General features: G+C 49.8%; 1 protein-coding gene across 2 annotated transcripts; it reads left to right on the top strand.

The window, feature by feature from the left end:
* Positions 1-1,203: 1,203 nt before the first annotated feature.
* GHRH (growth hormone releasing hormone) lies at positions 1,204-13,578 on the top strand. 2 transcript variants are annotated; one of them, XM_019826531.2, is made up of 7 exons: positions 1,204-1,554; positions 2,253-2,443; positions 4,942-5,057; positions 9,419-9,519; positions 9,849-9,953; positions 11,367-11,486; positions 13,433-13,578. In XM_019826531.2, the coding sequence occupies exons 4-7, from the start codon at positions 9,440-9,442 to the stop codon at positions 13,446-13,448; spliced, it is 321 nt and encodes a 106-aa protein (XP_019682090.1). In that variant the 5' UTR covers positions 1,204-1,554; positions 2,253-2,443; positions 4,942-5,057; positions 9,419-9,439; the 3' UTR covers positions 13,449-13,578. The 2 variants fall into 2 exon arrangements, with proteins under 2 accessions (XP_019682090.1, XP_019682092.1); XM_019826533.2 differs by lacking the exons at positions 2,253-2,443; positions 4,942-5,057 and having other exon boundaries at positions 1,207-1,554.
* Positions 13,579-14,080: the final 502 nt, after the last annotated feature.

Consider the following 14,080-nt stretch of genomic DNA (forward strand, 5'->3'; position numbering starts at 1 on the left):
AGGCTGGTCAGATCTCCACCAGGGAGAGCTTGCCTACAGGATCAGCTGGGGACAGTCTTCCCACACGGTACCTACCAACCCAGAAAACCAACCTGGTTAGCATTCATAACTGACTTGGGACAGGCCTAAAGATTCCACGCAAGGTGAATATTTAAAACACTTATGAGAGTAACATTTCCAAGCAACCCAGAATTGCTTAATTGATTTGCTAAGTACAATCAACTTCACCTCTTTAAAAAAGCTCTCCTTGGGGCGCCTGGGTGGCGCAGTCGGTTAAGCGTCCGACTTCAGCCAGGTCACGATCTCGTGGTCCGTGAGTTCGAGCCCCGCGTCGGGCTCTGGGCTGATGGCTCAGAGCCTGGAGCCTGTTTCCGATTCTGTGTCTCCCTCTCTCTCTGCCCCTCCCCCGTTCATGCTCTGTCTCTCTCTGTCCCAAAAATAATTAAAAAAAAGTTGAAAAAAAAAATAATAAAAAATGGTCAATTTAAAAAAAAAAAAAAAAAAGCTCTCCTAATGACCTTCTCAAATGCAGACTTTTCCAGAAAGAGATGAACTTCTGATGGTTATTGGATCACCAACCAATCACGGGCACTTCTGCTTGGGTAGGATATGAAGTAGGGGGAAGGACCCCATCAGCCCCATTTTACAGAATGGGATACTGAGGTTCAAGAAAGTCCCTTGACTTTGCCTGAGGCCCCCCACTGGGCCAACCGTGTGAACCTTGGTCCCTCACCCTGACACAGCACTCATGAGTGCTCCTGTGACATCTGCTGCTGCTGACTCCGTAAAAACAGGCCTAGAAGGCACACTAGGTGGGGAGCGTCAAGGGAATCTGGGAGTCTAGGGTCCAGGCCTTCCCCTTCCCTGCACACTGGCCTCGGGCTGGGAACGCTGCCATCATCCAGGGAGGGCGATGAAAGCAGCTTTTATAAAGCAGGGTCCGAGGCCCTCAGACAGGCCCCCTTTGTCGACTTCCTCTGCCCTCCCCACCCGCAGGCCCACTGCCTTTAGCATCACCCTCCCTGAATGGCTGGCTTCAACACACTGGAAATTTGCAACACAAACGCGCGGCTCGTCTCTCTCCCAGCGGAGCCTCTCTGCCCCAGCCTTTTGGGGCTTTTTTAAAGCCTGCCTTTCTCTGGGGCATTTTTTTCCACAGCTCAAGTCCCCAGCCCTTAGAGCAGGCACGATCGCTAATTAACTCTGGGTTAAAACCCGTCCTGGGAAGAAAGCCGGGTGGCAAGCGAGGCGTTCCCACCGCCTCTCAGAGGATAAGGACGAGGCGGCTGGCTGCGGGGATTGGTGGAGGGGGGGCTGCGCTCTCACTGTCAAGGCTGGTTCTGGCTTCTTCCCTCATCCTCCGCCTCAAGGGCTTTGAGAATACGCTGCAAATGAAGCCCCTCGTCCCAGACGGCTCCTGCTCTTCTGGCCACCACCCTGCCCAGCTTTCAGAGCTCCGCTCTGATCAGTAAGAGCTACAGTAGCAGCTGCCTTTTGCCTGGCGCATCAGACACTTCACAAGCATATTCCTGACCCTCACAACAACCTGAGGAGGTAGGTGTCATCGCCCCCATTGTACAGATGCGGTAACTGAGGCTCCGAGAAGAATAAACCCCTCGCCCAGAATCACACAGTTTGCAAGTGGCAGAGCTGAGTTTCAAATCTAAATCCGTGGGCCTCGTGCTTCTCTCTGCTTTAGGCTTCAGGCTTCTCTCTGCTCCTCCCTGAGGCTCTCCCAGCTTTAGCGTGACTTTCCCCTTCTCTCAATTCTTGGGACATTTAACCCACGTAACCGTGTGCCTGTCTCCATCTCCCTGCCTGGGGTAAGTCACTCAGCTTCTCACATGCCTGCCTCCTGCAGCTCTGAGTACAAGCACATGCCACTGTCCTCCTAGTGCTCAAGAAAATGCCATGCAGGGGGAAAGGCCCAGCCCACTCTCCCAAGAGGAGAATAGGACCGGGGCTTCAGAGACTGACAAACTCCTCATCCAGCGAGCTCTGTGTGGGCCTAATTCAGTGCTTCGTAGGTGTTTGCGGGGTAAAGAAAGGCTGGTTTAAGGACTTCCCCGGGGGACTCTCCATCACAGCTGGCAGAAATGGAATGGGGGTGCCACTTCAGAAAACAGCTTGGCCGCTTCTTAAAAAGCAAACCATTTACTTACCACATGACCCAGCAGTTCCTCTCCTAGGTAATCACCCAAGAGCAATAAAAGCACACGTTCGTACAAAGTCTTATACACGAATGTTCATAGCAGCGTTTTTCGTAACCGCCCCAAACTGAAATCTACCTAAATGTCCATCACGGTGAATGGGTCGACAAGCTGTCAGACTTTCGTACAACGGAACGCTGCTGAGCAATAAAGTGGAACAGGCTGCTGATATGGATCCAACACAAATGAATCTCAAAAACAGGTGGATGAGTGAAGGAGACTGACAGCACAGAGTACGTATTATGTGACTCCATAATTCACATGAATCCGTATGAACGTTCTAGCAGAGGAAACAGTATAGAGGCAAAAGGCAGATCAGTGGTTGTCGAAGGCTGGGGTTGGAGTGAGCGTTGATAGCAAATGGGACTGGAACTTTTGGGGCTGACAGAGGTATTCTAAACGGGGTTGCGTGACAGTGACACAATTTTATAAACTTATGAGAACTTGTTGAACCATAGGCTTCAAACAGGTGCCTTTTATGGTGTATGAGTTATATACATGTCAATAAAACTGTTAAAGTGCTCGGGGCGCCTGGGTGGCTCAGTCGGTTAAGCGTCTGACACTTGGTTTCAGCTCAGGTCATGATCTCCCAGTGTCATGGGTTTGAGCCCCGCGTCGGGCTCTGTGCTGACAGCTCAGAGCCTGGAGCCTGTTTCAGATTCTGTGTCTCCCTCTCTCTCTGCCCCTCCCCCGCTCACGCTCAAATAGAGTGTCTGTCTCTCAAAAATAAATAAATGTTGAAAACAAAATTTTTTAAAATTTTGTTTAAAAATAAAATAAAAGTAAAGTAAAAAGCAAAACTGTTAAAGTTCTTTAAAAAAGAGTAGAAGACCCAGTGGGCCACGGAAGGGCCTTAGGAGAACATTAGCCTGGTGTGGGGCACTGGATTCGGGAGTCGGAAACCTTTGAGTCCTGGCTCTACCGCTGTCCAGGTGTGTGCCTATGGATGAGTGGGTAACCTCTCTGTGCCTCTGTTCTCTCCCACTTATTACAATAGTAGCAACGGTAAGTGAGAGCTATTTTTTTTTAATTTTTTGCTAACATTTATTCATTTTTGAAAGGCAGAGAGAGACAGAGTGCAAATGGGGGAGGGGCAGAGAGAGAGGGAGACACAGAAACAGAAGCAGGCTCCAGGCTCTGAGCTATCAGCACAGAGCCCGACGCGGGGCTCGAACTCATGGACCAAGAGATCATGACCTGAGCCAAAGACAGCCACTTAACCAATTCAGCCACCCAGGTGCCCCTGTGAGAGCTAATTTTTGAGACTTACTCTATACCAGGCCTGTGCCTTATGCACTGGCACCTTTAATCCTCACCCAGCAGCCTCATGAGTCGAGCCCTATCACTCTCCTCTTACAGATGAGAAAACTTGAGAAGAGGCATGAAGTCCTTAGCAACAGAACTTCAACTAAGGTTGCATTCTGATCCCCATGGCTTCTCCAGGCAATTCCATGTGTCCTACATCTGTACTCTGGCCTGGTGTCCATTGTGGGTACTCGAGCTGTAGGTGGTCCCCACCTTGCATTCCCTGAGATAACCTCACACCTCCTGACTGTATGAGAACCTATTGCCCAGGGGGCTCCCAAACGCTCCATCTGCCCACTCTCAGTCCCTGGGGACCTGGTCTGACCTGACCACTTTGTGTCCAGGCCGGCACAGTGACAAGCCACTCAGTCCCTGCTTCTATGGGAAACACCCTGTGTGTGCTCTGTGCCAAGAACATGGCTCGGTGCAGGCTAAGCAGAAGGATCACAACATAACATTTGCTAAGAGGTTCATTCAGAAGCTACTGGTTCTGTGGCCCATGGAGGTACCCCAGGTGCAGCCAAAGGGAGTCTTCACTCCCCCCTCTTCAACCAGAGCAGTTTCTTGTTTTAAATCTGCTTTATATACTGCACTTCCATAGAAGATTTCCGAAGAAAGTTCTATGCCACCTTTTTTTTTTTTTTTTTTTTTAAAGTTGAAAGCTGCTATTCTCTGGCAGCCCTCGCTTTTCCAAGTTTAGAAACTGAGATCTGGAGAGTAGAAGTAACTTGTTGAGGGTCACAGAGGTCATGACTAACAGACACAGGAGGGCTGGGAAGGGCTCTGGACTTGAAGCGTATGGCTCTTTCCACCCCTCCACAACAGCCTCGTGGAAAACTGGTGTTTCTGACTCACACGCTTTTAGACCATTCTCGAGGATTCTTTAGCTACAGGCTAGCAAAATCAGGAAACACAACAACCCTCCCAAGGTTTTCCATCTCCTTCCATGTTTGGCTGCCTTGACACATGAGAACAGGTGCTCCCCGGGCTAGCTGCCTACAGTGGCCTATGACTGCAGCAGATGTAAATCGAATAGGGGGAAATCTTGATAATTGGATGCTGCGCTAAGGAGAGAAAAACACTTATCTGTAATAAGTGGACTACCTGAAAGTGAGATAAAGTTGCACACGGACAAAAAAAATTATATCAACTTTTTAAAACGCACATTTAACTCAGAGAGTAAATGAACCTTTGTTGTTTCACTGTTATGATTACTCCAATTATTAGAGAAGCAGTATTATATTCTCTATTCCCCTCGGAATAATATCATAACTTTGCGTTCTGTCCGTAAAGGGAAAGTTCCATACAGGTCTTCATCTGCAAGGGGAAAACCTCTTTCTCCTATTAGGGTTTGTCAGTATGATGCTAAAAACGGTCCTTTGGTTGACTTGTGGGTAATTGATTCTCTGACGCTGGCGACGCTTAGGAAAATGAAGGTATAAATGATGGAAGCGTCACGCAGTCACCGAACAAACGCTGAGCCCCAGGTCCAGGCAGCTGGAGCAGCGCCTCATAGCAGAGGGGACACCTGCCATATCAGAGGTGAGAGGGGGTGGTCCTGGGGGCTGGGCTGGATGGGGGCAAGACGGTTGACCTTCTCACCAACTCAGAGACACCGAGTCAAAGAGGCCCACCATCATCCTCGTCGCCTGTGGACTAGTGAGTACACTCAGGTACCTGGTTAGGGGCTCTGGAACACGCTTTTGATGGTTGGCTCCATGTTGAGGTTGTTTCGGATACATGGCACCTCAACCATGGAGAAGGGGCAGGCAGACGGATGTGTTCCAGGGGTTTGTCAGGGGCGGATGAAATCTCAGCACTCCTTCTCCGGTGTGCAGGCAGGTGTCTGGGGCAAGACACAAGCTGGCTAGATTCTCCCATCAACAATGGGGGTCTGCCATGGATCGGAAAGGAGCCAAGTGGCTGTGCAAATCAATACATCCCATCTATCGCTCTGAACCCATTCAACATAATTGCCTGGAAATTGATAACATTTTGCTTTCTTGCTCAATTGCTGCTGCGCTCCTTACTCGAGGGTTCAGACACAATTATCTGCCCCTGGAGCACTCCATTACCCCCACGCTTGTTTCTTGATCCATGTTTTGATGGTCTCGTAGTATTTGTGTCTTTCACCATAAGGCGCCTCAAACTCTTTCAGGAAGGAGGTGGGGTGTCTCTCTTTTGAGTGACAATTCAAGATGCTTCCTCATTAAAAACTTAGATCTCTTTCAATTTGGAATGCTATTGCTGAAACAGTTTATAAACTAAATCAGGACGTCAGTGCCTCAGCGTTCTTAGATTACAAAGCAGAATGTTTGAGAAAGGTAAACGAGAAGCGCCTGGGTGGCTCTGTTGGTTAAGCATCTGACTCTTGGTTTTGGCTCAGGTCATGATCTCACGGTCCATGGAGTTTGAGCCCCAAATCGATCCCTGCGCTGTCAGTACAGGACCTGCTTGAGATTCTCTCTCTCCCTTTCTCTCTCTGCCCCTTCCCTGCTCGCACTTTCTCTCTCTCTCAAAGTAAATAAATAAACTTAAAATAAAAAAGAAAGGTAAAAGATTTTCTTCCTAGTTGTCCAAAAGTGGCCTTGCTAGGTTGGGCACATGAGACCTGACCTCTGTCATTAGCAAAAGGTGCATCTGGAGAATTCTCATAGCATTCTTGGCATAGAGGCTGGCAAGAGGTGCCAACTAATGTAGGTCAAGTGTCCATTTATCCTGAATCCTGATGACCTCAATTAGATCTAACCGCAGAATTCACTTGTCAACACTGCAGAAAGCTAACTGATACTCATGAGGATAGATGATAAACCTTAAAATACCTTTGGAGCTATCAAGGAGTTGTTGAGGATGCTGTTGAATTTGTACTACACTTAATTCAGTGGAATTCTGTCTCTGTAGATTGCTCGCGTGGAATACGTCTGTCAATAGCTACTTTATCCGTGGTGATACAACATCTAATTCTCATCGGACCGTAAGCAAGAGAATTCTTATCATTTCCCAACTTTGTCCAGTGGAATTTTGCAACCCCAAGGATCAGAGGTTGCAACCCCAAGCCTAGAGGTTTCAATGGTGTCTTGACTCACCCCTGGGGCACACGGTTTGTAGTAAATGTGCCTCTTGGTTGACCAGACTATACAGTTGCTCAACCTCGTTCCAAATAAGCTAGGGGTTACAGAATTTACTGTGACTTGCCCTCCAAAGTCTGCCCTCGTATCAGGTTATTTTCAATTCCCTGAAACCACTGGCTGCACATAGGAAGGCGCCAAGCAGGCAGGTGTTCCTGTGTGTGTCCCTTTTTTTTTTTTTTAATTTCCCTGGAGATCCAGTGACAAAGAGCAAAAGCTTTCTGTTTTTCAGAACGGCTTCCCATGTGCAGGTGATGAATCCTGCAGCACCTCCCATGAACGGGGAGCTGAATAGGGAGCTGTGAATAGGGTATTGTATCTGGGAGGCAGCCTCCACGGAGCGGGAGGGGCCTGCTGGCCTGGGAACTTTGAGGCCCATTCTGAAGTGTCCAGTCAAAAACCAATGTGATGGAGGACCATGGAGAAAAGGTCCTTCTCCTCTCTGGGCTCATTTCCTCAGCTGTAAGATGAAGACCCTGATACCTGCTCCAGAGGGCGAGTGTGAGGGTGGGCTGTGCAGGCCAGGGGAGCACAGGGACTGCGAAACACACGAGAAGGGGCGGGAGGTGGGGAAGCCAAGGGAGAGCTTAGCCCAAGAGCAGGGGGTTGGGCTTTGCTCTGGAGAGCAACCAAGGGCCTCTGAGCAGGGGAATGAAGTGATTAGGGGCCTGGACGTGCCCAGGTCTTTCAAATATCCGCAGCGGGCACCTGGGTGGCTCAGTCAGTTGAACGTCTGACTCTTGGTTTCATCTCAGGTCATGATGTCACGGTTGGGGGGTTCGAACCCCGTGTCGGGCTCTGCGCTGCTGGTGTGGAGTCTGCGAAGGATTCTGTCTCCCTCTCTCTCTGCCCCTCCCCTGCTCGCTCTCTATCTCTCTCTCTCCCAAAATAAATAAATAAACATTTAAGAGAATTTTTTTAAAGATCAGCAGCAAAGAAGGCAAGGAAGTCCAGCCAAGAGACAGAAAAAAAGAGGGCTCGTTACAAGGGGCCCTCCTTACCTCCAAAGAACTCCCTGCTTAGGAAACTCCATTGCTAGAGAGGCAGCCTGGAACCGGGCCGGGAGACGGGGGGCCAGATGTGATATGGTGTGACGAAGAGGACAGAAGACTGAGATCCTTGGTCTGGGGAGCAAAGGCCTAAGTCAGATCCACCTCATGTGGATGAAGGTGCAGAAGCTGTGGGTGGCACAGAGGGTGGATGTCAAAGCCGGGGAGAGGGAGGGGCAGGCAAATGCCATGTTCTCATCTTTCCTCCAGCCCCAGTCCTTCCCAGAAGAGTAGAAGCTTAACACGTCTTTTTGCACTTGACACAATGAGAAAAAATTCCTAACAAGAAGAGCTGCCTGGAGATAGCACGTCCTGGCTCGGGGGTAGTGAGCTCTCTGCCACTCGCTGGCAGAGAGCATTTGAGCAGGAACTGGAGGATTGTTGGGGAGACAGTGAGGCCTGGAGGGCTCCTCCCTTCTGCTCTGGAGATGCAGAGTCACAGGTTGCTCTGAGCCCAGCTCTGCAGATGCTCCCTGGCTTAGTCAAGACCCTGGTGTCTGGTAGAAGGGAGGGGATGCCCTAAGAGGGCGGGCGAGACCAGAAAAGGAAGGTGGATTCTGCCAGTGCCGGCCCTGCTTGCTGGAAATCACTCTTCAACAGGACAGGAGAGAACACGGAAGACAGGGGGTGAAGTTGGTCTAGGATGGGTTCCTGCCCCTCTCTGGGCTGGCTGGGTCCCCGCATGGGCCTGTAGCCCCATGGAATGGATATTCTACTGAGGGGGGCATGAGAGGTGGGGAGACCCAATTCCTAGGTCTCCTAGCTGAGCCCCCTGCTTCCACACTGGGCAGGTCTGGGTTGACCGTGGAGCCTCCTCCCCGAGCCCAGGCGGGCTCTTTCTCACGTTGCCTGTTCTTTCCCTGATTGCAGAGCACGGTGTCAGCAGGCCCCAATTAAGGGTAATTACATGATCTATTAGATGATTCTGCCACACTGGCTCCCCAGGCTCCCTGGTCTCTTCCAAGGCTAAAAGCCTTCAGCGAAATCGAAATGTCTGGAGCGAGAACTAGAGCTTTCCCTTCCCTCTGACTTCACACAGAACCAAACAGGACGAGAGCCTGCCCCCTCGAGTGGGTCTGATCTGAGGCCGTCGCAGCAAAAGTGTTTGGGAGAATTCCTTATGTGCCAAGCAACTCTCATCTCATCTCATCCTCACAAGGGCCCTATGCAGTCAGTATAGTCATAGACCCCATTTCATGGATAGGGAAACTGAGGCCCAGAAAGGAGAAGCCACGTGTCCTGGGACACACAGCGGGTGACGGTAGAGCCCAGATAGGAACTGAGATTTGTCTGACTCAGAGCCTGAGCTGTTGGCCCTGCTCACTGTTGTCAAGTGTCACAGTGGGTGGGGTGACTTAGGAGACTAGGAGAAGGTGTAGCCCCCAACCCTTGCTGAGGCCTGAATTCCACATATGATGCCTTACAGCAAGGGGCATTTTCACCAATGTCATTAATTTTCCATGCAACCCTATGGGGTCAGCAGGGTAGCTTATCAGGCCCATTTTATAGATGCAGAAAATGAGGTCAAAGCTTGTGACTGGCAAAAGCAGGACTTGAATCTAGGTCTGTTTGACTTCCAGAGTCTGGGTTCTTTTTCGTACCTCACCGCCTCCAAATGACGAGGACTAGGGCTTGTATACAGCCAAGCCCAGAACTGGGCCCAGCCAATAAAAGGCATCCTTGTGGCTATGGCTGCAGTTGACCTTCTCCTTCTGTCGTTTTCCAGGAGCCACCGCAGGGGTGAAGGATGCTGCTCTGGGTGTTCTTCCTGGTGATCCTCACCCTCGACAGTGGCTCCCACTGCTCCCCGCCATCCCTGCCCCTCAGGTGAGCAGTCCCGCCGCCAGGGCCTAGATACCCAATGTCCCAGAACCATCCCTGCAGCCCAGCGGGGGATGATTTAGGGCGTGCAGAACAGAGCCCTAAGCAGGCCCCCAGCCACCTCCTCAGGCAGCCCCCACTGCCTATCTTTGGGAGGGGGGCAGATCCTGAGTTCCAGAGAAGCCTCCCAGCCCTGGGTCCTACCTACTCCGGGGATGAGTAGGGCAAAGGGCAGAAGGACGTTACGGGGACATGGTGAGTACCCCTCACCCCACCCCCGTTTCCTCACCTGGCCCTGCCACCCAGCCCTTTGACGTCTGACTCCTTCCATATAGAATGCCTCGGTATGCAGATGCCATCTTCACCAACAGCTACCGGAAGGTGCTGGGTCAGCTGTCTGCCCGCAAGCTACTGCAGGACATCATGAGCAGACAGCAGGGGTAAGCAGGTCTAGTGGTTTTTTTCCCAGTCTTCCAAGCATCAGAGTTTGGAGGGACTTTTGGTCCCTTGCCTGGCACAGCATGTATGATTTCTGGATTTGCCACAGCAGAAAGGCCCTAATGCGCAGCCCCAGCTTACCTCTAATTATGCTATGATTGTTGAACACCAACGATGTGCTTCTCCCCATGTTAGGCTCCAACAGGAATGATACCAATGATAGTTACCATCTGATCATGATTCTGTGCTGGACACAGAGGCTGTGCCCTCAGACATTTCCATACATTCAGGACAGTGCTGGGCTCACAGGAAGCCCTTGGTAGTATGAGCCATTACTCTTGGCTTCTTGCCTGTAACAACCCTACAAAGTAGGTACTGTTTACTCCCATCTTACGGGGCAGTTCATAGCTTCTAAAGGACACATACCAGACAGCTAGCATCCAAAGAGCCTGACATCACAGCCTGTATACTTTTTATTTTGAAAAAGTTTGGCGCATACAGAAAAGCTGCAACAATAATACAATGGAATTCCATATCCCCTTTCCCTATCTTCAGCAATTGCTAATATTTTTATCATATTTGCTTATATACACATGCAAACACATGTGCACTTTGTCACTACTTTGTTGAACCATATGAGAGTAAACTGCGGTCATCACAACCATTTACCCTTAAGTAGCTCTGCACGGTGTCTCCAAACAGCTAACAACAGGACATTCTCTGACATAATCACAGTGTAATTATCACTTAGTGTATACATTCACCTTTCACCAGTTTTCCCAACATGTCCTTTATGGCAATTTTTCATTTTCCTGATCCAGGATCCAAGCCAGGGTCATGGATTGCATTTAATTGCCATGTCTCTTTAGTTTCTTTTAATCTGGAACTGCTCTTCGGTCTTCCGTGACATTGACATTTTTTATTAGTAAAGTTCAATTATTATTTATAGAACGTCCCTACGTTCCTCATACTGGATTTGCCTGATGCTTCCTCATGATTAGATTCAGGTTATGCATTCATAGCAGTGATATTGTTCCTTCTTGGTGCATTATATCAGGAGGCACATGATGTCAATTCATCCCCTTCTTGGTGATGGTAACTTTAATCGCCTGGTTAACGTGATGTCTGCCATGTTTCTCCTCTGTCCAGTTAACATTTCTCCTTTATAATTAACAAGTAATCTGTGGGGAGGTATTTTGTAAATCTATTTCACAGCCAATGCTCTTCACTACTATATCGAGCACCTTCCTAAGTGTTGCTGAATCTAGTTCGATTGGGTGAAAGAGTCCACACCAGATATTGGAATAGGTTTAAGGACATGCCTGTTCTGCTTACTTGGCCCTGGCCTTTCCCAGGCTTCTCCACATCCTATCCAAATAGTCACCTCCGCTGCTGCTCTTTTCCTAATCTAACAGAGAGAGAAACCAGGAGCAAGGAGCAAAGGTACGGCTTGGCCGTCAGGTGGACAGCATGTGGGCAGGTCAAAAGCAGATGGCGTTGGAGAGCATCCTGGTGGCCCTGCTGCAGAAGCACAGGTAGGAATATGTGTGTGCATGCGCACGCGTGTGTGTGTGTAGTTAGGGACCTTGCAGGCTTCCTTCCGCATGGGTTGCCGGGAAAAGGAAAGAATCTCCTCCTCTCCAAAGACATGGGTTCCTGCCAAGGAACAAGGTTCCTTCCTACACACATGAAGAACTGGAAGAAGGGGAGCAAACGCGTAATAGAGACCAGATCTTATCTACTGCTGTATCTCCAGTGAGAAGCAAGAGGCCAGGCTCAGCGTCTGTGTACAAAAATGTTACCTACTCAGTAGTTCTGGGATAGGAACCAGGCACCTGAATTTTAAAAAATGTCCAGGGGATTCTGATGCAGGCGATGTGACAGGCACATCCTGGGTCCATTGGCAAGTTTCCAAAACTACGAGGCCAGGGAAAGGCCAGCCCCTCCCAACACCCTCGGGCAGACTAGCGTGGGCAGCACTCACGACCAGGAAAGTTGGGAAGGACAGTCACCCCTCCTCTCATGGCCCCTCATGTTCCCCTGGGTATCGGGGAAGATCAGGGAGTGCTCTCGGCTTAGAGAGGAGGGAAACTGAAGGAAAGAGGGGCAGCAGCTGGCCCCAAGTCAGGGACTGGAAAGCCAGACCCAAGACCTGTTTTCTTCCCTTCTTCACACGGAGTTCCACTTCACAGACACAGCTCCCCAGGGATGACAGGACTGTTTGTGGAGAAACTGCTGTATTTTTGAGCCTGATTTTAACTGTGAGCACAAACATGTCCCAGCAGGGCTCTGCCAGTCACCTCTGGATGAGCCTATTAAGCAAATCCATTCCCAGCAGAGCTCTCTCTCCATGTGCTCCCGCACCTTCCTCCCAACCTAATTAGACACCAAGAGCCCAGAGATCTCACCAACCACAGTCCTGTGGAGACATGAGCGGCAGGCAGATGGGCAGGCTGCAGGAGGGGCGAGAGCCAGCCTGGGAGGCACACACAGCAAGTTGCCTTCCTTGTCTCCTCCTTTGTGAAGGGAGGAGGGGCTCCAATCACCCCTAAGGATCCTAAGACTAGAATTCTAAAAATAATGCCTCCCCCGAGCAGCCCACGCTGGGATTAGGTCATCATTCACCTGCTTTAGGGCTCCTACCAGGCCCTGGTGGGATAGGGTGTAGTGGCCCCAAGGAGGGCCAAGTGCTAAGAACACAGGCTGTGTTCCTGCAGGTTAAAAGCCAGAGACAGTTGCAGAGCTCAAGGTCACAGAGCGGGCAGGAAGGGACCTGGAGGCTGCTCCAAACATTGTTCCCCCTCCAGCTTAAGGGTTGCAAATCCTAGGATCTCCTGGTGGGCCTGAGGACACATAACAGAAGAATGAATTCTTAGAGCTTAGAGTAGAATGATCTGGAAGACGGCACATCTGTGCACCCACCACACTTTATGTCCACCTAATGGCCCTGTGAGGAAACCGAGATTCAGAATTACCTGTCCTCCTCTCTCTGGAATATCGTCCCCTGACTACGAAGTGCCAGGCCCTGGACTGAGGGTTACAGCAGTGAATAGGACAACAGTGGTCCTTGCTCCCGTGGAATTCACTGACGCACTGAGGCAGACAGAAATTAAGCAAGTCCCCGAACAGTGGATTATTTAATCTGTGATAAGTGGTAAGAGATGTAAGGGGTGTGGTTGAATGTACGTGCCGGAAGGAATAACCTAATCTAACCCTGTCTGGGGATTAGAGGTGGCTACTTCAAGAGGAAGTAACTGGCCCAGGATCTCCGTGGGAATAGGTGAGCAGAGCTGGGGCTGAGACTGATGTTCGCTGTGCTGGAACCCGTGAGATCCTTCCCTTCCTCCCATAGTCCCTCTTCTGGAACCCAGACAGCTAGGCCTGACATTGGAGCACCTGTCACCCTAGTTCCGGGTGTCTTGCCCAAACTCACCCTTGCTTCGGTCTCCCTAGTTGAGCTTTATCTTTCTTTCTGAAACAGGAATTCCCAAGGATGAGGATTCCACCTGTGTCTCATGCCACCTGCAGCCAAAACACAACTGCATCCAGTTACTCCTATTTAATTTCTGACCTACCTTTTTCCTTCACAGATACAATAAAATTCCCCCATACTGTTCTGCATCTCAATTTCCTTTTATCTTCTGCCTAATTTTTTACGTGTTTTACACAGTTGCATTTCCCAAAGAGGTATTACAAGGTATACTACAAAAATAGCTAACATTTACCAAGTATGTGGAATGGTAGCCGGGAAGCTTCATGCATAGAATCTCATATGCTCCTCACACAGCCTAATGGGAGGTCTCGGTATCCTTATCTCACAGACAAAACACTGAGGCACAGAAAGGGTAACTGAACTGCCAAGGTCACTGCTGACAAGTGAGAGTACAGGGATTCAAACCCAGGCGGGCTGGTTCAGAACCAGGCTCTTAATCATACCAATCCACTCTGGGCCAAAGTCATCCTTCATCCACTGGTGGCTTGTTCATCCACGAGCAATATCATTTATTCATTCAACAAATATTTATGCAAGTACCCATTATGTGCCAGGCACTCTTCTAGGCATTGGGAATACAACTGTGAGCAAACAGGCAAAGACCTTATATTCTAATAAGGGGGAAGAATAATAAAA

The sequence above is a fragment of the Felis catus genome, chromosome A3 (genome assembly GCF_018350175.1).
Source record: "Felis catus isolate Fca126 chromosome A3, F.catus_Fca126_mat1.0, whole genome shotgun sequence".
NCBI classification, from domain to species: Eukaryota; Metazoa; Chordata; class Mammalia; order Carnivora; family Felidae; genus Felis; species Felis catus.

Excerpts from the sequence above, each read along its gene's own strand:
- GHRH (XM_019826531.2), top strand. The coding sequence starts at position 9,440 with ATGCTGCTCTGGGTGTTCTTCCTGGTGATCCTCACCCTCGACAGTGGC. Across the intron at positions 9,520-9,848 it reads CCGCCATCCCTGCCCCTCAG|AATGCCTCGGTATGCAGATG; the intron begins GTGAGCAGTCCC and ends CCTTCCATATAG. Across the intron at positions 9,954-11,366 it reads ATCATGAGCAGACAGCAGGG|AGAGAGAAACCAGGAGCAAG; the intron begins GTAAGCAGGTCT and ends CTAATCTAACAG.